The 23,283-nt window shown below is 43.5% G+C and overlaps 1 protein-coding gene across 2 annotated transcripts in view; it reads left to right on the forward strand.

Annotated features, from left to right (window-relative positions):
* Window positions 1-23,283, forward strand: part of LOC131259093 (dual specificity protein phosphatase Mpk3) — a 36,133-nt gene that overhangs the window by 4,312 nt on the left and 8,538 nt on the right. For both annotated transcript variants that reach the window (XM_058260513.1, XM_058260512.1), the window contains exon 3: window positions 21,880-21,988. In XM_058260513.1, coding sequence (XP_058116496.1) covers window positions 21,880-21,988 — 109 coding nt within the window. The remainder of the gene's footprint in view (window positions 1-21,879; window positions 21,989-23,283) is intronic.

A 23,283-nucleotide genomic window follows, 5' to 3' on the forward strand; every position in this document is an offset into this window, starting at 1 on the left:
CTTGGAAAACAACCGATCACCGATATTTTATTAGAACCACTTCATTCGATGTGTAATTTTTAAGTAAACTTTTTATAAATCACAAACAAAACATTCAAAAATATCACGTAATCTAGCTTCAAAGTAACTTACAAATGAAACTTTCCAAAACTCTACCACCATTCCATTCGAGGCGTGTGCTTATAAAAGTTTTTCACTGTCGCTAGCAAAACCCCTTGGCGAATTTAGTTTTACGCAAACGCTCTGGCCTCTTCCCAACGCCACCAGATGATTTCATTCATTCATGCACTCCGTTCGTGTTCCGTTTCATTCATACGTCGGTGCTTCGAACGTTCGCCGTTTCGCTACTTCCATTCATGCACCCTCGGGCCCCCCTTTTCGTCGGCTCCCCCATCCACTCCCAAGAAACAATCGAAGGAGAAGGTCGCCTGTTTGAACTGCTGCTGCTTGGCAATGTTTGCCGTTTGCTCTAACGTTTCTGTACCGATAGAGTGGGAGAAGAGGGAAAGAAAAAAATGAGCAGAGTTTCTTTTGCTTAAGTTTGTTTTGTCTTTGCTAAGGCATTGTTTGTGGCCAATGTCTCCGGGTTTCAAATCTTTAAGCAATCCCTTGAGGGCTCTCCGTACTTGCAGTTGACCATCAATGGTGGTGGCACCGGTACCGATCCGGCACCGCACGCCCCGGGGGGAAAACCTTTTGACCCTTTCCCCGTTTATCGTGAGTTTTAATTCCGTGCTGCTGTCTTCTCGTTTTTCTTTGCTTTGTAATTTTGTTTTGTGCCACCACCAATTTATGCGCGAAGAATGTGCGCCATTTTCGTTCGTTTCTTTTCATATTTTCATTCATACATTCCCCCATTCATTCCGGCGGCCCCTTTCGTGAGGCCGTGGAGCGTTACGAGTTCTTTCACTAGCATGGAAAAATTATCGGAAGGAGGGACGGAAGGCGGTCTAAAGACAATACGTCCTAGGACGCACGGAGTCAGGTTGATCGGCGGATGGAAAGTGGGGTCGCACAAGTCGTACAAGAAAGAGAAACATCACGCGTGTATTTCCGTGGGGTTGTTTGGCCAAAAAGGACGGAGTGGGATGTTCGGTTGGCGGTGGTGGGAATCTTCGGCCCGGCCACCAGCCGGGTGGCGGTTACAACACACAGGGCTCAGCCAAACATCCTCCCAACCCGTGCGCCCCATGTCAGCTTGGTGTGCATATATAAGCAGAGCCCAGAGTACGTAGAGACATAATAAGTCATTCATAAATATTCAAAACGGCCTTCCGTGAAATAGGTAAAGCGGTGGAAAGGCGGACAGGTGAGGGGGGGCGCCTTCAACCCCATCCTGTCATCGAGTTGCCTACCATCGTTGTTTTACCTGACCATCCCCGGTACCCAGAGGTACGCGGCAAACCGGTATATTCACACAAAACAGCATAAAAAAATGATCGTTTACGCGATATTGCAACCCAGGAGAAACGAGCCAAGACAGCGGGCCAGCGGAGGGAGGAAAGACACTACGGTCGCGGCCTACAATATAGGCTCCGTCGCCGTCGATTAATTTTTTTTTGTCTTCGCTCGCCTTTGTATGAATTGAGCGTTTTGAAACAATGAAGAACACGAACACGAGAAACGCCCGTAAAAAATAATTTCCTAGCGGTCAAAGCATCAACGTCTGAACGGAAGTTTGTTACGGTGCGTTAAGAAAAAACTAAACGACCATATTTTTTCGAAACTCGGCACAAGTTACGGATACATTTCCACTTCTGCGTGAGCGTTACAAACGGTCCCAGTTTAAATTACTAACTTATTAAATTACTTTGGGTTTACGAAAAAGGGATACGGCAAGGGATGGGAAGTTGGCCTTAAGTTTGGTTAAACATTATCAAAACGTTATTGAATTTTTGGAGCTCGAAAAATAACGTTTTTATTGATGTAAAGAGTGGCCAAAAATGATACAAGGAAATCTGGTTTCGACTGACATTTGATCAAACTTATTATTATAATTATTTAATTTGAAAATCTAAAAGATATTGCATCAAAATGTGTGTTTGGAACATGCTAAATTTTTAGTAAAAAACATCTAATAAACTCAAAAGATTGTCCATGCTTGAATAGTCAATCTACATTACCAAGTTCATCGTTACACGATCGATGTAGCCAAAAATGGAATTTTTACCCTATGATTTGAAGAATTTACTTTCTGTTCTGTACGACAAGTTGCTTTTCTCGCATAAAAGCTAGTTTTTTCGTCGATAAGAGTGATCCGTTGCATGATGCAGCAGGTACAGGTAAAATACCGACACGATAACCTCCGGATCGAATCCCGGACCAACTTTGAAAGACTTTTACACCCTAGTTAGTTACAAAATACTTTTCGATCTCTCCCCCCCCCCCCCCCCCCCACACATCTCAGTCCGTCTTCGGTATTACCATAGTTCCAGGTTTGGTATTTACAATCATCCTACCTCTACCGTAAATGCTAACGTTAACCGGTGACCGCTACCCTCTTCCCGTGGGCAGCAGGTGGTAGACACGGCTTCAAGTTCCACACACACACACACCGCTCTATTGAATGAGGTCAGTCTCGGAATGTGCCACCACTGCCTCAAACGCGCAGTGATCACAATTTCCGTTCAACGAGGCGGTAGGATTACGCCGTTTTAGTCAACTCGTCCGGTCGATCGTGTGGGCACCGGAATGCTCCTTTCGAGGGGACGCTGAGTCGCCGTGTTCAGTTTGGAACAAAAATATGAATAACCTGAATGCAAATCAAGTAAAATTAAAGATATTACATTTATTATAACTTAACGGAACAATCTGCGCACGACAACAGGTGTTAGCATTTCGAACCAACAACCGTTTTAGATAAACGTTGTCGTTGTCGTCCGCGCACCAAAATATGATGATAGCTTTCAACGTGATAGGAATGTCAAGATTGATCAATTTCCGGCCACTTGTAGGACAAGAGGACATACTGTGAGCCAGTGTTTCCGGTTTTTGTTTTGTTTTTTTTTATTGACTTCCGTTACCCGCAGAACCGGAAGCGTTCTTTACACACAGATGATTAATCCATATAGATATAGCCACACGAATGGTCCATTTCCCGTGTGCTTGTGTTATGGTTATCTGTATGTTTTGTGTCCGCGTGTTATCAGCTCCGGAAGAATGGTGATAAATATCAGAGCGCACACAGAAGAAAGGTGATAAAATGAAATTGATGCAGTAGAGCTGTACTTTTCCAAGTGCACTCGTTTCGTGCCCAGTATTTATAGACCACCCGGTCGAATGCAACGGCCGATCCATAAAAAAAGCTACTCCACCCGGTACGTATCATTGATAAGCGAAATGGTCTCCCGATAGCAGTGATTATACGTGCGGTTTTTCTTCTGTTGACGTCTCGGCTTCCCGACGATGCAATTTTTGTGTGTACATCATCCGTCGGGAAGTGTAAAACGAAACCTTGCTGGAGTCGCTCGGTATAATTCTCACGGTGAGAATGTATGTATTTTAAATTTCCGCAAAGTCACCGGCTCGCCGTGTCTCGGCCGGGATCCGCCATCGTTGACGTCACGTAGGCCCTCGAGGGACCGGACGCGCCTCTCTTATCAAAATGTTTAATCGATGGTTTGCGTTTTCACCAGCGAAGTTGCGCTTGTTGGCCATTTTTCGTCCATTCATTCAGACCGTTGTCTTGTTTCGTGGTTTCGTTTCGCCTTTTTTTTTTATTTGGACGAATTCATCCACCCCGTTTATCGGCTATTAAGCGGATGCAATAAAATTAAAATATGTGAATCTTGTTTAACCTTTAATTTGTGAAATTGTAGATTTCGTAATTCAAACCATCGTCACGTTGTAGTTTTTTCGAAGAAAATGTGGTGGGAATAATCATTTTTTTTTATTTACGCCTGGTCATAACGAACTTCGAAAACGGTTCCGATTTATGCTCAATGCTCGGGGACCGTTTACATTTCTATGCTCCCCGTTAAGAGTGCGTGGTCGTCTTCGAGCCGTGTGTGGGCCGCCTGGGGGAAATGGCGGACAAACAACAAAACAAACCCAATATCGTGCCAAGATGACGGTTTATAAACCATCTTTCTCCCGACGTGTGTGAGGTGCTTCGAAATGTCGATGGGTCGCGACCATTTTCGACCGCTGGAAACGTAAATTAAACGGTTTCGAATGGTGACAACTGCGTGCGCGTCGGTGTCGGAAGGCAAGGGAATCCAACGATATGGATGGTGGGTAGCAAAAACATGAATGAAATTCGACACACTGAAATCCTCGCGGACACCATTCGAGAACCCACCGAACCCCGCTGCTGCCAGAAGCCAGAAGTGAACGCGAGCGGTGTGTTTGTTGGATTTGGAGGAGAGGTATCCCCGTGTGGAGCTTGGCCTGTGTGTGTGTGTGTGCACGCGCGGTGTTCCCACCGATGTGCCTTCTATCACCTTTGGGGGGTACCGCAACGTTGAACGCATGCGCAACCGCCACAGTACAACTAAACGTTTGTCAAACACGCGAACCCTGGCACTGGTGTGTGAGCTAGCGCTGGACTGGAACTGATTGTTAGTCATACCGTTGGCGTTGCCTTAGTCGCGTTTTGAATAGCCGTTCGTCCAACGGATGACCAAGCGTCCTCGCCATCCGCTGTGAGAAACCTGGAAATGATCTCACACCGATCGCGCGTCTCACGATCTCTTGTTGCTGTTGGGGTTTGCTGGTTTGAGGCATCGGAAATCAAAGGCAGTCACTGACAGGCGTCGGCGGAGCGCCTCACGGGAAACGATGAATGAAGCATCGCCGGATACGAACGCGACATCAAATGCCGCGGATCGGCGGCAGAGTGTCGGTTGGTCGTGGTCGCGGACGACGAGATAAAGTCCGCGCTCGCGCACACACAGTTACACACGGTTCGATGAAAACGGAAAACCACACACCCTTCCCTCGGTTCCCCACGTCGGGTCTATTGATTTGGCTTCGGTCGGCAGACCTTCTCCTGCCCGTCCTTATGCCGCCTCACACAGACGGCCAGCCATCAAAAACCATATAGCCAACCTATACTACTTGCTGCTATATGAACGCTGATCGCAATGATGATGACGGTCCGCGATGACGATCGCGTCGCGGTCCCTTTTGGGTTGGTCTTTGTCTATGTGCCTGTGTGTGTGCCTTACATTGATTCTCGCGAGCAGAACGCGACCAGCGCGAAGGTGTGCGGCCACACTTACGTAGGCGTTCGTTGACGCTTCTTCCAACGTCTTTTGTGCGTTGTGTGTCGCAAGGGCGGATCGAGAGATCGAGAGGGAAAAACATGCGTTGTCAAACGGAACCGCGCCGTTGAAAACTGCTTGGTGGTGTGGTGCTTTACAACGTCGATCGGAATCGCAGCCTCCGAGATCGGCTTCGTTCGTTCTGACGTTGATTTCTTATCCCCGTGTGCGTTGGTCGACGGGAAGATTGTTTTTCTTGTCGCCCTAGCTAGTATGTTTCTTCAACCTTATGCTTGTTTGTACTGCAGAATGTGTGATGATTTTGTAGTACAGTCAGAACTTGCACAAGGTAATTGTCTAAGATATATGTACAGGACTATAAGAAAAATACTACGCAATCTACCCAGAGAGAGTTTACCAGCTTAGAACTTACGATACATAAAAAAATCAAATTTTATGTTCACTTTAAAAAGAAAACAGTTTTAGAAAGTTCCTTCTAATCGAATTACATATCTTAGGGTATCTGATGAATTGGTTGGATCATATTTTAATTATAATTTGATCAAGGACGTCATTACAAGTGTTGCACAAAGATACTGCTGAGTATATTAAAATGAGCCTGCCCAACACAAATTATTTAAATATAAAACAACACCAGAAACATTCCATTTTAATTTAAGTTGATGTTTCATATTCAATGATAATTATTATTGTGATTTTAATGTAATTTATTTTTTTGAATTCAATATTCCTTCAACAATCGTCCTTAACCATCCTACTTTCTGAGCATTATTTCGGCCAGCGAATGTTTGGCATTTGGAAATAAACAACAGTGGAAACCACTTTTATCTTTGACCTTCTCCACGTGTCGCTGCGCCGACCAAGCGCGAAATGGAAAGAAAACGATCGTTTCTCGGTTTCGTTTGCGGACGCTCGAATCCATTTTCCGGTGCCCGGATGCAGCGTTTCCGTCACGCGTCCATCAACCGTCGCGCGCTCCACATGAACGCACGGCCGCACACAGGGAACCAAACGTCATCGCCGATGTAGTACGGGCGTTCCCAACGCTGCGTGTGCGAACCTTCGTAGAATCACGCACACGGAACGTCCGTTGCGAGAGGGTTGGGGGTTTGCTTTCGCATGCTGAACGGTTGATTAATACTTATTCCAATTCGCATTACGTCATTGGAGCCAAAAACAGAAAAAAATAAACACAGCAAACGAGTGCGAGTGAGAATGAATGAATCCGAGGAAGCCTGTAGCGAGTGAGTCCGAAGCGATCGTGATGAGGCCTGAGATTATGGATGATGGGCGTTTGACACGTTGTTTTGTTCCCCGGGCCATGTATCGTGGCGTGTTGTTTCGGTGTCGGTTCATCGTTTGGTTTTAATTGATGCAATTCGAATTCAATTAAACCGAAAGGATCAGCGCCATTGTTTTAACTGACGCCCCTTTGACGTTTACAGTTCAGTTCGATCACAAACTGCTGTCATCTGTCATCGCGTCAGTATCGGTTTACACTCTCCAATCCAATCAATCGTGGATACGAACAACGAGACCCGAAATGGAGTATATTTTTTCCTTAAACAAACAGACGATCAAGAAGGAATCTCAAAGGTCGTAAAAAAGGTTAATGTAGCCCTGGAAGCGATGGGCGACGGTTGAGTAGGGAGAAAGTTTACTCACACACATGTTGGCGTTTCAATTCCAAACGTTTTTTCTTCTTTGCTTTGCTTCGCATTCCCTCCCTTGGCATCCCCGCCCCATACGGCCATGTTTTCTGTTTGTATTTCAATGCGAGGAAAAGATTTTCCTCCCAAGGTCGGTCATTTATCTCCCGTGTTCGGCCGGTTTGGCGTCTTCCTTCGTCGGTCCGATCTCCGTTGCCGCTGGAGCACACGTGTTTGAAACGTTTCTTATTTTTCTCCCTTCTTAGATTTCCCGATTGAAAATGGGATTGTTTATATAGGAAGCAATTTTCGGTTTCGGCTGCGAGCCCCGTCGTTTTCCGTTTGATGGTAAAATGCTTTGAATCAGATGATTTGATTTCTTGAACGAGTATGTCCGTGCGTTCGGTCAGTACCGAATTATGCTTATGATTTTCAGTGTTCCCTTTAAAGTGGCCACTCGGTTCGATATTTACACATTAAAAATATTAAACAATTGCTAGGGCGGATATTTGTTTGAATTTAATTTATGTCAAATGTTTCCGAGCATGGGAATCGAAAAAAGACCCCGATCGATGCGGGTTTTTTTACGCTAAGGTTTATGTTTTTTCTTGTTTCGTTGCTTTTTAATGACACGCTTCCGTCACCGAAAATTTGTTCGCTTGAGCTACATAACAAATAAAGGGACCGGAGTGATGAACAAAAAAAACGCGCCTTACACAACGAGAGGAAGCCGAAATCCCAACGATCGGAGAAATGATCGCTAAATCATATGGTTGTGGTCGTTTCCGTTTGCTGCTGGCGTTCCCACCACGGCGGTACTGGGTGATGGGTTGGGCGAAGAAATCAGCATCTTCACGACGTTCGCTGTTTCTGTCCTTCGCCACCGAAGACGGTGAGCTTGGCGAAGGAAAAGGTTTCGCTGTGGTGTTTTCTTTCTTTCCCAGGTGAGAAGCAAAAACAAAACGACGTTACGTTCATACGGGAATGTTCCCCGCGGGACTGCTCTTCGCCACTTGCATTAATGACATGCACACAACATAACCGCGTACCCAAAGTGTCTTCCAGTTTCCATCCACTTCCGGTCCGGATGACAGTTTCAGCGGAGGGGCCAAACAATTAGCAACACGATCGACGATAAAGAAAAATGGTTGATCGGGAAAGCGGACCAAAGAAGAAAGGTGGAGAACATGAGAAAGCCTCATCCTTCTTTTCCCGTCGCCGTTGTCTCCGAATGCCTCTTCGACAATTCATTTCAGCTTCAGCTTTCTTCCACCCGTTCTCCACACATTCTCTTGAAAACTGGTTTACGCACTGTTAAGTTTTTTGTTCTTTTCCTTTGATTTCGCCTCTTTTTGCATGACATTGAAAAGGTCTCATTCATGCTCCAGGTTTTGCTTTGCATACTGCGTGTGATTTTCTCCTCTTTCTCGGCCGCTTTCGAATGGGGTTGTGTAATGTGAGCTGCTTCAAAAACGCGCCGAAATGGTTTATGTCTTACCTTGTCTAGCTTTATTTGGTTTGGTGAGGATAAAGCAATACATCAAAAACATTTTTATATGCTTCATTTTTAGTTTTTTCTATATTCTGTTGAATCTGAAAAATGTATACAAACCCAGATAGTGTAACTAACATACCTATTTCCGCTGTCCTCTGCCTAACTCCTGGTAACCGATGGGCTTTTCCCCAGGCAGGTTCCGGTTATGTTTAAGATGGATGGAATTTTTGACGCACGAACGCACGCACGCACACAACCTGCTTCCACAGCAAACACGATCCTTGCTTCGACTTCCTGGAAACCCATCTCTGGTGCCTTCAAAACTTTCAAAGAAATACCTTGTGTTGTGCACCTATTTTATTTTGCTTTTCCAACCGACCTGGCAGCTTCTTAACCATTGGCGCGTGGCAATAATTTTAGCGTCGGGTTTTTTTTTTTTGGGGTCTTGCCAAAATTTTCTCTCGAAAGCAATGGACGAAGGCTTCGAGAATTTAATTAAACCTTGGTTGTGCTTTTATTTCCGATGTTGGGTGGGTTTTTGCATAATGTCGCTCCGCAACCGTTTGCGAAGTGTGTTCAACCAACTCATATTTCTGTGAAGCACTTCGAGTTACTTCGATGGCGCCTGCTAGGAAGCCCGTAAGCGTGGAAGCAGATCCGCTACCGGTGTGATGATAAACGATACTGACTATAAATAACCACGTCGATCCCACGCTCGATGTTGGGACAGTGGAATTGATAAATATAATTTGACAACGTTAAACAGCGTTCGCAACGGTAGAATCAACAGAAGTACGTGCATGCAAAATCAATATTATGTTTCCGATAGATTCCGCTTCTTTCGCAGAAGCTTCTCAAACAAAGAGGGAAATCTATCCGCCACTGATCCGAAAAGGACCTACGTCAGGGCGAGATATGCCGCAGCCGAAGTTGTTGAGTGATGATAATTCCGCCGAAAAAGCGCCTTCCACCCGCTTACCCTCGCCGGGGGCCGAAAATAATTTCACTCAAGAACCTAAAATGACGGCGGCGTGCTTTAGTAGGGCCCACGCATGAGGCTACGCATGCACGATGAAAGAAGAAAGTCCTGCTGCCCACGCCAACGCACGATGTGGAAACCCAGCCAAAGGTTGACCTGGGAACTCCGACGTCAACTGCTACCGATTGAGAAGCGACCTACGCGTCGTTATGTCTCGCTGCATTGTTTTTTTTTCGACTAAGAAGAGCTGAGAAATCGTGGAAAAGTTCTGAAATGCTGTGCGGTGAGGCTTTTCTTTAATGCCTGATTCATCCTAAGAAACAACAACCTGTTAGAAACTGTTCCAACTTTGGAAAAACAAAATCCTCCTGATGCTTGAGCATCGCAGGTATCAAAAAATTAGTTGCATTTATTTCTTTTCTTTTGGCCGAAAGCTATACTATACCCTTTTACGATAAACAGCGTTATGTAGGTGTAAGAACGGCTAACCATTAGTCTGAAAGATTCCTCCAAAAGGTCATGAAAAATTTGCCAAATTTAGTTTAACATTCAAATTTTTTACAGTGTGTGTCGGCGTTCTGTTTGGCACAGCCATTTAGAGTTATGTTACTCAGGTTTGATGAACGACCGTTAGCGGTTTTGAATAGAAATTCACTATAAAATTTGATTTTTTTTTTGTGATAGAATTTCTAGCTTGTACTTAAAATTCCTTACGATCCTTTACTGAACTGTTTGTCCTAAAAAAAAAACAAAACTGACACGTTATTTGAAAAAGTTTGTCTTTCAAATGCCGTTTGGCCATGGAAGTTTTAGTTCTTGAATGAACAGTTATAATGAATTTTGCAAAGTTACGTCAAATTTACGTACACAATATGTTTTGGTAAATGAAATTCAGAACTGGAAGTCTTGGACAAAAAATTAAAGACATCTACTTTATATTTTAGTCTTTTCTTGTATGGAGTTGCACCTTAGCTTCTGAAACTTTCCACAAATTAAGTTTAACCACTGCAGATGGTGTTGAAGATTTAACTGTTTACACTCTTTTTTAATAAAATTATCTAAATTTCACAATTGAAACTCAGTTTTACTAATCCAAACAAAAAAAAATCATTTTCTACTTTTCTTGGCAAGAAAACAGCACTTCATAAAAATGCCCAAAATCGTTATTTGTGTCGCAAAATCCAAAGATTGTCTGTCTATAGCTTTCGATATTTTTAAACAGTTTTCTTCATTTTTCCTTTAAACAATAATTGTTTCTAACAATTTTGGGGTTTTCGTTAATATTAATCAACATTTTAGACCCATTCACGATTTAAACAATATTAAATCTCAGTCTACGTATGTATGCATTGTTGGCCACAACTGTAATCCGATGACAGTGGCATATGTCAAGGTGTAGTCATCAAATGTTATGCAACAAAGTCAATACAGCACGAGGGAACCAACGAAATGGCAATCATTTTAAACATGCTACAATGTAATTATTAAGCAAAAAAAAAGAAGAAAATCATACCTGTGGAAATGTTTCAGTTTTGTCGGAAAGGGGGTGAAAGCGTAGAAACATAAATCAACCGAGCGTCGCCGGGGCGTCAAGCTAGTATTAGATTGACTGTCACAACAAAGCCTTTTAATTAACTATTTGACAGTCCAAACAGTTTGAAGGACATCAAAAGAAAAATCAATATTTTGGCAAATTAATGGTAACGGTTTAAATAATGTTAGTATTACTGCTGGATCACATCATGGTGTGAGTAATTTCACTGTATGTCACGAAATATACATATTGTCGGACAGAAACCGATGTATTTTACTTGTTTATCGTATCAAACTTCTCATGGAAGAATGGTTTCTTTGTCCTGCCGTGGAATATTCATTCATAAAACTGAAAAACCACATCGAGCGTCGTGCATGGAACCACAGGGAAGGAGCCACTGGAAACCCTACCTTCGGCTTTGGATGGCTTTGGAAGGACTTATAATATAGGCTGCTCTTGAAATGTTATGGCTACTCGAACGAACAAGAAGCTTAGGGAAAACAACACATTGTTTGGCGTGCGTGTCTCTTTCTGCCTCCCAAGAGAGTGGAAAAAACGGATCTCTCGTTTGCCTTTCTCTGTCTCGCATATTTTTTTGGCGCCGACGAGCTTTCACTTTCCCGGCTGCGCGAGGTTTTCCGCTCTGCGACTGCGCGCCGTACGGCGTGGGTATCGGGATTTTGATGGAAAACCACCGCCGGATGCGATGATCATGATGATGATGATGATGATGATAGCGATGGATAAAATCACCATTCAGCTGCTTCGGCCCCGTCGCTGGCTGCGTCCGTTGCCGGACCATTGCCCCGTTTCACTCTGCACGCCACGTGTCCTGGATGGAGGCGCCCGGTAGCTCCTAATCTGAGTGTGTGTGTGTGTGTGTGAGTGGGTGTGCAAAGCTAGGGGTTTTTTCTCCAACCGACCGAGTGCCTCCCATCCCTTCTACCCACCACCACCCATCCGCACGGTGATGTTTGCTAGAGTAGCTTCTGCTTTCTGCCACTGTTTTGGGGCGACCATTTTCCGAATGGCGCGTGGGCGTCCGGACCATGCCGCCGCTTCGCAACGCGTTGGCGTACGAAGGTGAACTTTGTGCTACACCCTTCCCTCCCTCCCACCAAACCTCCCAGGGCATGCTACCCCCTCGGTGTGTGGTTTATTTTCCGCCACTCGAAATCCAAATCGGGCTGATCCTTCGAGGGGTGGCGATCCGTGCCGCTGCCAACGTTATCATCCTCTCGTCATTGCGGAGGCGTTTTGACAGAAAATGGAGGAGAAAAACACACGCGCCCACCCACCCACCCGCACCTTCCTCCGTCGGGATATCCATTCAACCGTGTAGTCGTCCCGCTCCCCGCTATCCTCCCGATGCTCGTTTTCCATGAGCATAAAAAATCTACCATAAAAGAAAAAGGGCGGAACACGGGAAGGAGAGGGGAACTTTCAAAGCGACAGCCAATTGTGTGTTGGCGTGCGTGTGTCCGGGCGAAACCGTGGGAGTTTCGATGGTGCTCAATTTTCCGAAAATTATTATGAGCCTGCCAGGCAACAAAAACACTCCCACTCACACACGTACACACGCACACGAATAGGGTTGTAGTGATTTTGGGCCTTTTGGGTCGGCGGGAGCCGTCCAACGCACCGATGGCTTTGGATTTGATTTGCCATAAGGTTTTGTTTTGTTTGCCTCTGTGCAATTATTGGTCCTTAATTCGCAGAACAGTGTTGTAAGAAAAAAACAACTTGAGCGACCTGTCTTCAGCTGCAACTGAACAGGTCACTATAAAGCTTTTCTTTTCGGACAAATTCAAACCAGAAAACCGAACCGAAAAATATTTGGAACAATTATAACATTTTATTTTTCATTTGTAATATCTAACCATCCACTTCTAAGCTTGTCCCAGACTGACTTTTCGTTCGAGCGGACGCATGGTGCTTTACAATATTAAAACTGGCTGCGTACTTGTTGGTTGGTTGCGTGCACAAAAGCTTATAAAGGTGAACAGTTTCTGTAGCAACATCAAGAAAAGTTAAAACATGTGCATTTATAATCATTTATAATTATAATTAAATCACAACTCTCATTTATACTTTAAAAAAACCTGTTAATTGGATATTATTAGAAAGTCCTCCACCACGCAGCATTTATCCAGCAAAAAAAGTCTTTCAAAACATAACTTCTTTTTCTCCAGTTATGCCGTACAAATTTGGGATCAATTTATTTGTTGGTCGTCATAAAAAGTTACAAAACTTTCACACTTGGCAACGTCTTATCTTGCCGTAAATGTTTAAAAATATATCCTCCTTCTATTTCGTGCCCAACTATGACGTCGACAAAGAGTGGCTTACGCTCACTCGCAGCTAGAAACTTTTCGGCGTGGTTCTTATTAAAAATTCTACCCAAAAAGAAAACGAAAAATAAATACGAATTGTAAATGCGACAGAGCGCTTTCCTGCTGACGTCAGACCAGTGACGTAACCTGTTTTACCACGTTCTTCCGTTCTATTTGCTCCAGCTTCAGGGTATGCTTCATGGAACCCGCTAAAGACTTCCACCCCGCCAGACGGTCCCGGGTGGGAGGAAGGGATTTTGGGTTTGAGGGAGGGCGCGCAACGAAACGTAACGAAACTTTACGTTATTTGCACGTGGTTGTGGTTCACAGCGGAAAAGGTATACGGCGTCTTTCTCAAGGGTGGATGGGTTTTTCTTCTTGCTATTTTTTTTTTTTAATCTACTCGTGTTCATTCTTTATTTACCATAGAATGAAAATCGAGCAAGCAGTCAAGAGAAAGGAGAAAAAACTCGCTCCGACGCTCGTCAATGACATCATCGCGAGCTGGTGGCGGTATTGGTGGAGGAAAACGGGGCCCGGGGTTTTCCACCGGTTTCGTTCCCATGTGCTGTTCGTATATAACGTAGGCTATATGTTTCTTCCAATCTAACGTTTCTATTTTTCGGGGAGTAGAATATTAAACCTAGATTGTCTGCTCTTCGTGCAATATCTGTTAGACCGTCGCTGAAAAATGGAAATCACTTAAGAAGAACCTGGATAGCATTAAAAACCAAATCAAAAATAGGTGTCTTGTATCAAATAAAACATTCGACCAGACTTTCTTGTTTGCCTTTAAAACCACGAGCATTGCATTCGCTACAATGCAATTTTTTTGTTTCTCAGTGGCAAAAGGAAGTGAGAAGAACTCAAAGACACTTCGTTTCGCTTGGCTAACACCGCCACATAGCGCCGTTTCCGGTGCAACGCTTGACGGCTTCTACTTTTAAACGCACCTCTTGCGGTTGTCCAAAACCCTTTGCGAAATACGCACAATCAGTGCTCGAGAAGAAAACTATACGTTTGCTTCATGCATTAATAAAAAGGTGCTCATGGAAAGAAGTACAGTTTCATTTATCATCTAAATTTTTCACATATCGTGCACTATTTTGGATATTTGTATTTAATGTGGTCGAAGTAAATCCGCTTTCCACTAATGGAGAAACAAAAATCTCTTGCGTGACTATTCGTCGTTGAACAGGCGCATGTTAAACATTCGTTCCGGCCATGGGTCTTGTGAATGAAAAGAAAGCAAACCGAGGGGTGGAAAGCGACTTCATTTGCACGAGGAAAATTTGTGAATGGAAATGGCCCGTACTTATGCCGGTCCCTCCCGGTTCGGTTGAGTGAGCTTCTTCGCGCCCTGAATGTTTACGGGAAAGCGAGCAACCATAACGAAGTATTTTTGTTATCTTCATTATACGAAGATTTCTTTTGCTGTTTTATTTCCCTTCACTACCATCTTTGTATGTGCCTAGATACAAAAAAGAAACCGAATGGAAATGAATGGGTTGTTGTTCGAGTTTTGAACTCGATAATTTACCTGCCCATGCACAGATATGTTCATGGAGCGCAAATTTCAATGAATGGGAAAATTCCAACCAGGAAGGACAAACGTGTTTCCTCGCATGGAAGCGCATTTGGCTGCACCTTCTGCACGTCTTTCGCCATCTTGTTTTTCCAGCACTGGCCTGGATGAAAGGGGTTCATTCATCCCGCTGCGTGGGAAAAAAAAGCTCAGCCTTCCCCCCCCCTCCCCCCCTGGTGGTGGTGGGTTTGCAAACGATTTTCATTCAACTTTTCCGGCCCCCGATCGCATCACTCGTCGCATCAATGGTTTTTCAATCTTTATTTTTGTCCTTTACATCTCAACTCAGACGGTCTTTCAAGGGCGGGGCAGTTCGGGAGGACAACAGAGGGAAGTGTCAACGCCTGTGTATGTGCTTTGAATGCACAGGAGTGGTGGTATCGATCGCAGCAGAGTGGGTGAAGGCGAGCGAAACCAGCTCTCGTCGGCGGAAAGGAGAGACAGGGCTCGGACGGCGGGAAGGGTACGATTTTCTGAATGAATCCCACGCGCGCCACGCGAATTACGGGACATGCGCAGACTTGCACAACATGTAGATAAAAACCGCTCACCAACACCACACTGTATCACAGTGAAACAAAAAAACGTAAAGCTTGCCAAACTGTGATTCCATTTTGAAAGTCCTCTCAACTGGGGACAAGGTTCGGTATGGCCGGAGCAAAGTAAACGGAGGAAAGCTTCGATCGTTCTATTCTATTCTAGAGTGTTTTTCTTTATTCCTTGAACTTTTGTTTTACATATTTTACCATTTTTGCCTGCACACCATCATCAGTCTAATGGGGGAAAAAAATCTATCCGATTTGATTGATCACCATTTTATGGATCGATGTCAAGGTGTTTATTGCAAAGTGCTTACTTGACACTTTGGGTTCTTCTAAGTGAGTTTTCTCTCTTATATACTACACTGTAATGTAAATGATTAATGTTTGTATGCACTGATTAGATTAGTTTTCACAGCACAACTAATTCACACTAGAGTGTGTTTAGTAGTTATATTTTACTTCCTTTTTCTTAAAAAATTAAGTCGGTTAAGTTATCCCTCAAACATCAATAAACACGTTGACTGCCATGACACCCGAAAGTGGGTTCTAAAAAGTTTTTGTCCCATGAAATAAATGAAAATGCAACATAAAAACTGTACTTAATACTAAAAATTTAAAAACAAGTCCTTTGGGAAAGTAAGTCCTCGTTTTGCCTTCGAAAACCGTCACTTTAACAAATCTTATAAACAAATTTTATTAAAAAATATTGTACAAAAACAGTGTGTTAGGAGGAGTTGTTTAGTAGAGTAAGTTTAAAAAGATTGTTCTTACATTACTTTTGGTTTTGACCTTAACGAAGGTTGTTCAAAATCAAATTGATCCTTTTCACACTCCTTCTCCTGTCTGGAATAAACCGGTGCTCCATCAAAACGGTGACGTCGCTCTGAATTCCACTAACCCAAGAGAACGTACACCCCCGACTCGAACGAAATGACGAAGAAGCGCAACTCATGAATGAAACTACACCCACGCACGCCATTTGCCATAAAACAAGAATAAAACGGCAGAAGACCACGGTCTGCCATTGAACCTGTGCGTTCGTGCTTCGCTTCTTCACAACTGACTCGCTTCGTGCTGCCATTTTATCCGTCCGGCGTCCATTTTTATCATTCTCTTCGGCGGAGGCCTTTGTGCGATGATTTGTACGAACCAGTAAAATAAAGCAGCAACACAGACGTCCTTCATGCGAGCTTCCGCGGTGCATTCAATTAAACTTGATAAGTTTCTTGAAACCGAGCATTTAAGGGAATTGCTGGTCATGAATGTGTTTAGTCATTGAATTTCCATTGTACTGATAGTATTCAAATTGGTCATGTTTAATTTTATTAGTATTATTATGGTGAGAGCTTGACTCATTTCATGCCGAACTAATGCCAGATATTAACGTAATACGCTAAAACTGTTTATTGAATAACGTCGGCACCAGATCGTTGCACAGCCTTTGGTTACGAGCATGGCACACGTCGTGTGCAAGGTGCTGCTGCTTTTGCTACTCCAGCTCGACGTGCTTCCCACGCAGCACCTAAACCAAACACCCGTCTCGTGTCGCAAACATCAAGCGAGTCTGAGCAACCTTACCTGGTTTGGCCGGTCCACCAACCGGGCGTTATACATCGGGGACGGATTTTTAAACTCCGCTGCCCACCCACTTCCATTGAAAGTGAGGCAGTGTGTTCCGTTTAGTGGAGCTTTCAGCGCTAGTGTCTGCACTTGATATGGCTCGCGGGCCGGAAACCGTAGGACTACGGCGTGGGCACCGCGGTTTTGCCTAAGCGTTTTCGTCCGACGAACGCCTCAGCAGATTGCAGCCGAGAGGGGGGAAGAAAAGAAAATTGAAAACGAAATACGGTAAACGAATCGGGTGGTAGTGATTTAAAATCAAATCTATTTGCAGGCGTGGTTGACGCCTCCTTTATGCTGCTCCTTTAACACAAATAACGTTGGAAGGTCGTAAAGACACCCTCTAGATGTCTACCGTCTATTATCATTATACGATTCATGCGCATTCAAATCATCCTCGGTAGTAAATGTATGGCCGTCCAAAATGTCGTCCACACGTGGATCAATTTTCGCTCCATTTCCGGAGGATAAAATTGTTTCTTTTCTCTAATTTATGTGGGAGCTTCCGTTCTCGGGTTTCAAACTTTTACGATATTATTGATATCATTTTTTCTTGTTTGGTTTTAGAAGGAAATCACCCACTTGCAAATACAAACAAGCATTTTTTTTTGTTAAATGTCGTTATTGATTAAACTTTAACTTACAAAAGAATTAATTAAGTGGGTTAGAACATATTAAACCAAAAAAAAATAATCCTACATAGTCTTCTGCATAAATGCAGGCGCATTAATTAATCGATGAGATTGGCGCTACATTATCGGTTAGCACTAAAATCCAAATAGCAGTCGTTTTGACCGCTACGCCAGTTTCGTTTTTATTATCTCACAAACGACTGAATATTTTTTCAAACCCGATCATTTTTGCTTTATACCGAGCTAGCGGAATGATAGAGAGGTCCATGCAAAACCCAAAAGATAGTCAACAAATATACTAAAAAGAAGCCGGTTTTGATTCGACAAATCTTCAAAACTAGCATTATTAAAATTCCAAAGCAATATTGTCTTGTGTTAACCACGCAAAACATGCTGTACTGGTTCATGAACCTGTAAAAATGCCCATTTCATCGATTAATGCTGCAAAGTTATTGGTATGATGCACGAAATTTTAAAGATTAAAAAGTTTCAAATCAATGTATTAAATTATATCTGCTTTTAATGTTAAATTCAGTTTTTTTAACTCCTTGACTTGATCGTTTTAATTTTTTATAGCCAGCTGTCATTAGTTCTAAAAAGTTTTTAAATGAATGAAAATGCAACATAAAAATTAAAATATTTTTTAATACTAATTCTTTGGGAAGCAAAGTCTTTGATTAGCCTTCGAAAACCTTCGGTTTAAAAAATGTTATAAACAAATTAAAAAATATTGTACTACAAAAGTGTGCTAAAAACGCTTGGCAGTAGTCAATGTGTTAAGCAGATTGATTAAACCGTTCGGTTCGCAATATAAGCTAATAATAAACCTCCCTGTTAACCGTACTTTCTCATGCTCATTGCCTCTACCTACGTAAAATCTTTTTCCAAGCGAATACCTCCTACCCGTAGTTTAAAGTTTGAACCTCTGAGGCAAGTAGTATGGTGTGTGTGTGTGTGTGTTTGTGTTCCGGTGCATTATATCACCCGGTTCGGTTCATTCATACCGAGCACGGGACGGCGGGGCTGGCACAATCTGTCAGTTGCAGTCGCTTATCTGAAATTGAAAGCTAAACTTAGCCGACCGACGGTTAATTGGGTGGTACGGGGGTGGGCACACATAACAACGATTACACAAGCACTACTCCTACTGCCCGACAGCTATATTTCTATTTCGCGTCCTACGCCACCGGTCGCCGGGTGCCTTCCCACCGTCCGTCCCACCTGTCGTTATTTGCAGTTACCGGTGGGCCCCCTTTTCTCCATCGTCATTCTCCAAAAATGTTTAAATTCCCCGAGTGTAGGAGCCTGCATCGTCCGTAACCGTGTCCTTTTACGGTGCACGGTGGTACAACTCCTTTCGCAGAATTCTCTCGAGCTAAAATTAGACATTTCTTGCAACCTTATCGCAACCGCTAAAGTATCAAAGCAAGGTTTATGCTATTTTCGTTTGTTTTGTTTTTGTTAGCCAGCAGCGTTTCTCGAAGCCCACCTCGAAACCTCGAAGAAACGCGCGGGTGGAAAGACAGATTTCCATCTTCCCATCCACCCAGTGGGTGCGACGATGGATGCTTTCGTCGGACTTTCCACCGTCGTGTTCGTGAAAAATGGCGTGGGACTGGCCGGGATCGAAACGTCGATCAACCGTCGATCCGCCGGAGGTTGAGTTATGAAATTCGCAGCTATATTTAATAATTGAAGGGGGGGGGGGGGGGGGGGGGGGTGGGGGGGGGTATATACACCCATAGATATACCACCACAACGTGTAGTTGAGACCTCGAGATTTGATGTCCAAGCCAAACATGTCGCCATCATCCACCACCACGTGGAGCTGTCGGATCCCGTGGGAGATACCTACATTACGGCTTAACACAAACATTCAGCTCCAGAGCCTCGGCAAGCTTGTATGCCCCCGGTTTGTCTAACAAGTTCTTACGAAAAGCCCAAAAGACACCCGGAAAACCCGCTCGTCACCCCGCCACCGGCCGGCGTGGGGCATCTGCTGCTTCCTAAAAATAATTTTTACTCAATGAATTCTTCGTCCGAAGGGTTGGCGCGCATCATCCCACGCTTTCGTCGTGGCGAGATTGAATGTATTTATGGCGCTAGACTGCTATCGCCGTGGTGTACATAAACCCCCCTCTCCCTTATCGCCGGTGAAGGGCGGGAAGGGATTATCGAGAGGACGACGAAGCCGAATGTTGTGTGTGTGTGAGTGTGCGTCTACAGCGAGGATTCTCGGCCTACGCTTAGAATGAAGTATAATAGTAGAACAGGAAAATGGAATTTCGGTGGAAAACTCTCCCATTCTCCTGTCGGTGGCTTTTCCCAACTTCCCACGTCCTGGGAAGAACTTGGGAGCTCCAAATGGTGGTGGTTTATTCTGCGCGGTGAGTCATCGCTGGTTCCATTCTACAATGGGTGTTTTGAGTACATAAGGCCACTATGTGCTTTTAGTGGTATACAGTGTAAATGTGTGTTTGTTAGTAAGCGGACGATGTTAGACAAGGATCAAACCAATTTTCTAGCTCTCTCCAAATATGCTGGCGACAGAGAAAAACGAAACATTGAGAGAATCTTCTGTTTCCAAATTGTGTTCTTACACAAAATGGTTAGACTCGCAGCTCTCTTCTCTTTGGTATCGGTGTAACAAATGTAGCACATTCGTTTTTTTTTAACTATGTGATTGTTTTACTCATCCCATTTTCTCATTCGATTGGTTTGACTATTTTCGACTTTCTGTATTTTAAAATATCTAATGAAATTTATGTTGTAGAGATGTTACGAAGTCCTGGCACCTTTTCATATAGAAAAGTAACAATAGTTTTAGATAAGTATATGAGTATGAAATGTTACATTTAAACAAGTTTTTGTAAGTAAAATGTGGGGAAATAGTATATAATAAATATCTTGAATTAAGGAATCCTTCTCCTAAATTGTAATATGAAAACTACGGGAAGAAAATATACGTTCCCGGGTTGTGCCACAAAAGCGAGAAACCTGAATAAACTTTACTAGATTGTCCCTTGATTCAACTTGACTAAGGTTTAAGTGTTTGCAACTTGTTCATAATGTTTGACACAAAACAAATTGCTTTTCGGAATATCGATGCCATAAAAACAGATCAGTTTCAGAATAAACGTCTCTATTCGAAGGAATAAAAACAAACTTCAGTTCGGCACCTAACTTTGGATAGAGAAAGCCAACCAAAGAATCCTTAGTAATTTGGAAGCTTCCGCACTGTTCTGAGACGACAAAACACATAAAAGACCAAGGTTAGGTAAACTGTGGCCTTCCGTTCCTTTTGTTGTTTTGTTTTGTGTGATTAGAAAAAAAAACACACAGGTTGACATTGGCCAAAAGAAATGTTTGGAAGCCGTCGTCGCGTTTGCCAAAGTTCGAATGCCGATAAATGATGAAACACCTACGCACGGATACACGCGCGCACGAACAAATCCATTCACAATGCTCCACTCACCTTCTCCCTCCCCCACCGTTCTTCCTTCCTTCTGCTCCTTTCTTTCCGGAGCGGTATCAGCTCACGAGTACGTGAGTTGTTGGTGGTTAGGTTTCGCCCACGCGTCTTTACAGCAACCCCAAGCGTTTGCCCCACAAATGGCGTGGGTGATGGTCCCCCCCTCAAGTGGTAAAGGTTGTAAGAATGTCGAGCTCCCCTCTTCCCGTTCGAGGTTATATACACACGCTAGACGGTCGAGGAACAACCAACCCCTCTCTCTCTTATGTGCAAATGCTGCAAACTCGATGCCGATTTGAGGCACACACTTTTACCAGTCAGCATGTTTTTTTCTTTTCGGCGAACTCTCTTCACCTTTCTCTGTCGTTGCCGTTGTAAAGCCTCGTTACACGAGGAGGAGGGCAAGGACGAACCCGGCGCGGATTCCAACCGGTCGATGGAAAGCATGAATGAACGTAGCCATGAATGAATGGATGGATGGTTTGCCAAGTGCTGAGGAGTGTGTGTTGCCTGGTGCCGGGGGAGGGGACAGCGACAACGAGAGAAAGAGACAGTGTGTACGCATGGTGTGGACGTACGTACGCAGCCGAAAACGTGCTCAACGGCTGCGTTGGAAGGGATCTGCATGCCAAGCAGATTGAGTTGTTATGTGTGTCGGCGACGAATCTCCCGACGCTTGGGGAATATTTACATTCTCGTTACTTCTACATGCTCCAGCAGGATGGATACGTTTTGGGACGTTTCAGAAAGCCGTACAATTCTAACGAACGTTTTCTTTTTCCCCCCCTTTTCTCCCATTCCCGGCGTGTGTAGGTGGATACGCAAACTTTCGACAGTCGTTTCCGGAGTGGTGCGAGGATGAAGTCATCAATGCCAACCTGCAGTCGGGCTGCGCGGCCACGGAGCAACTGATGGGCTTGAGGTGAGTACCGTGGGACGACGCCGAGGGGGGAGGCTTAGCAGCAGCAACTTTGTGCCAACGTTCGACAACCTACGTTGTCCGTAATCATTACAGACCAAAGGAAAGCAAAGCGTTGCGTTGTCGGCTATCAAATTTCAGTTTTTTAAACCTTAGATAATTTAAAAAGACGAATGATATGCTTAGAAAAGATTTTTTTCTACAATCGGATAAAGAAATCTGTGTCGTTTTATATACATTCCCGAGCACTATTAATCGATAAGATTTGCGAAAAAGAAGCGTTATTACCAGTTAACCGATGAAAAATATCCATCTTATCGATTAGTTCTGTTGGTTTTCCAATATGTCTCATTTTCAAAGACAGAAAAGATAACCTACACTAGAAACCTTTTGTTTGACCAACAAACAAACTAGAACTAGCATGATTGTCTTCTATTCTACCTATAATCTATAATATATAAAATTTAGCAAAGTACACTTGCAACTTGTAAGGTGTAAATTTGTACAAGCTCAGCTTGCATACAAGTTGCTATGCAACCGGTAGCCTTCTGCTATATTAGGAAAAAAACTAGTGATGAGAAAACTGAATCCCTACAGGGATTCGAATCTTTCGATTCTAATCCATTCTGAGATCCGGATCTTCAAATCTGAATCCCAATCCGTCATATCATACATGCTCATCTAATGTCGATTTTTCATATGATGTGTTTAATTCAATGAATGGTTTACATAAGAATATCAATATAGTTGACATTATTCTTCTAATTGTATTCAAACTATATATTCAAACGAATAACTAGAAAATATGGACAAAATGTAATATGTTCCTTGAGACAAAATTACGCGTCTTGCAAAGACCTTTCATTTGAGGGGTCATTCGTGGAAATCGGTCAAGGAACTAACAAGTTATGCGAGAATTGGCTTTTTTTAACCTAAATTGCCAATCAACCTGATTTACTTTTTCGCCCGCTCGGGCGAAAACATTCCAGGTGTGTTTTTTTTATCAAAAACAAGAAAGTACGGAAACATCTACCTTCAACGCAGTTGTGCGTCTTGAAAAGACCTTTCATTTAAGGGGTCAATTGTGAAAATCGGTTAAGAGAATCAATAGTTATTAACAATTTGGTAATTATTTGCGTTTCTGTAATCGAGGTTTATCAACCTTGATCCCGGTAGAATGCTGTCCCTTTTCCACACAATTAGTTTTCTCAAAAACTAGAAAATATGAATGGATCTATTGTAAGACAATGTTGTGTATCTTGAACAGACCTTTCATTTAAGGGGTCACATGTACAAAT

The sequence above is a fragment of the Anopheles coustani genome, chromosome 3, assembly GCF_943734705.1.
Source record: "Anopheles coustani chromosome 3, idAnoCousDA_361_x.2, whole genome shotgun sequence".
In the NCBI taxonomy this organism is placed as follows: Eukaryota; Metazoa; Arthropoda; class Insecta; order Diptera; family Culicidae; genus Anopheles; species Anopheles coustani.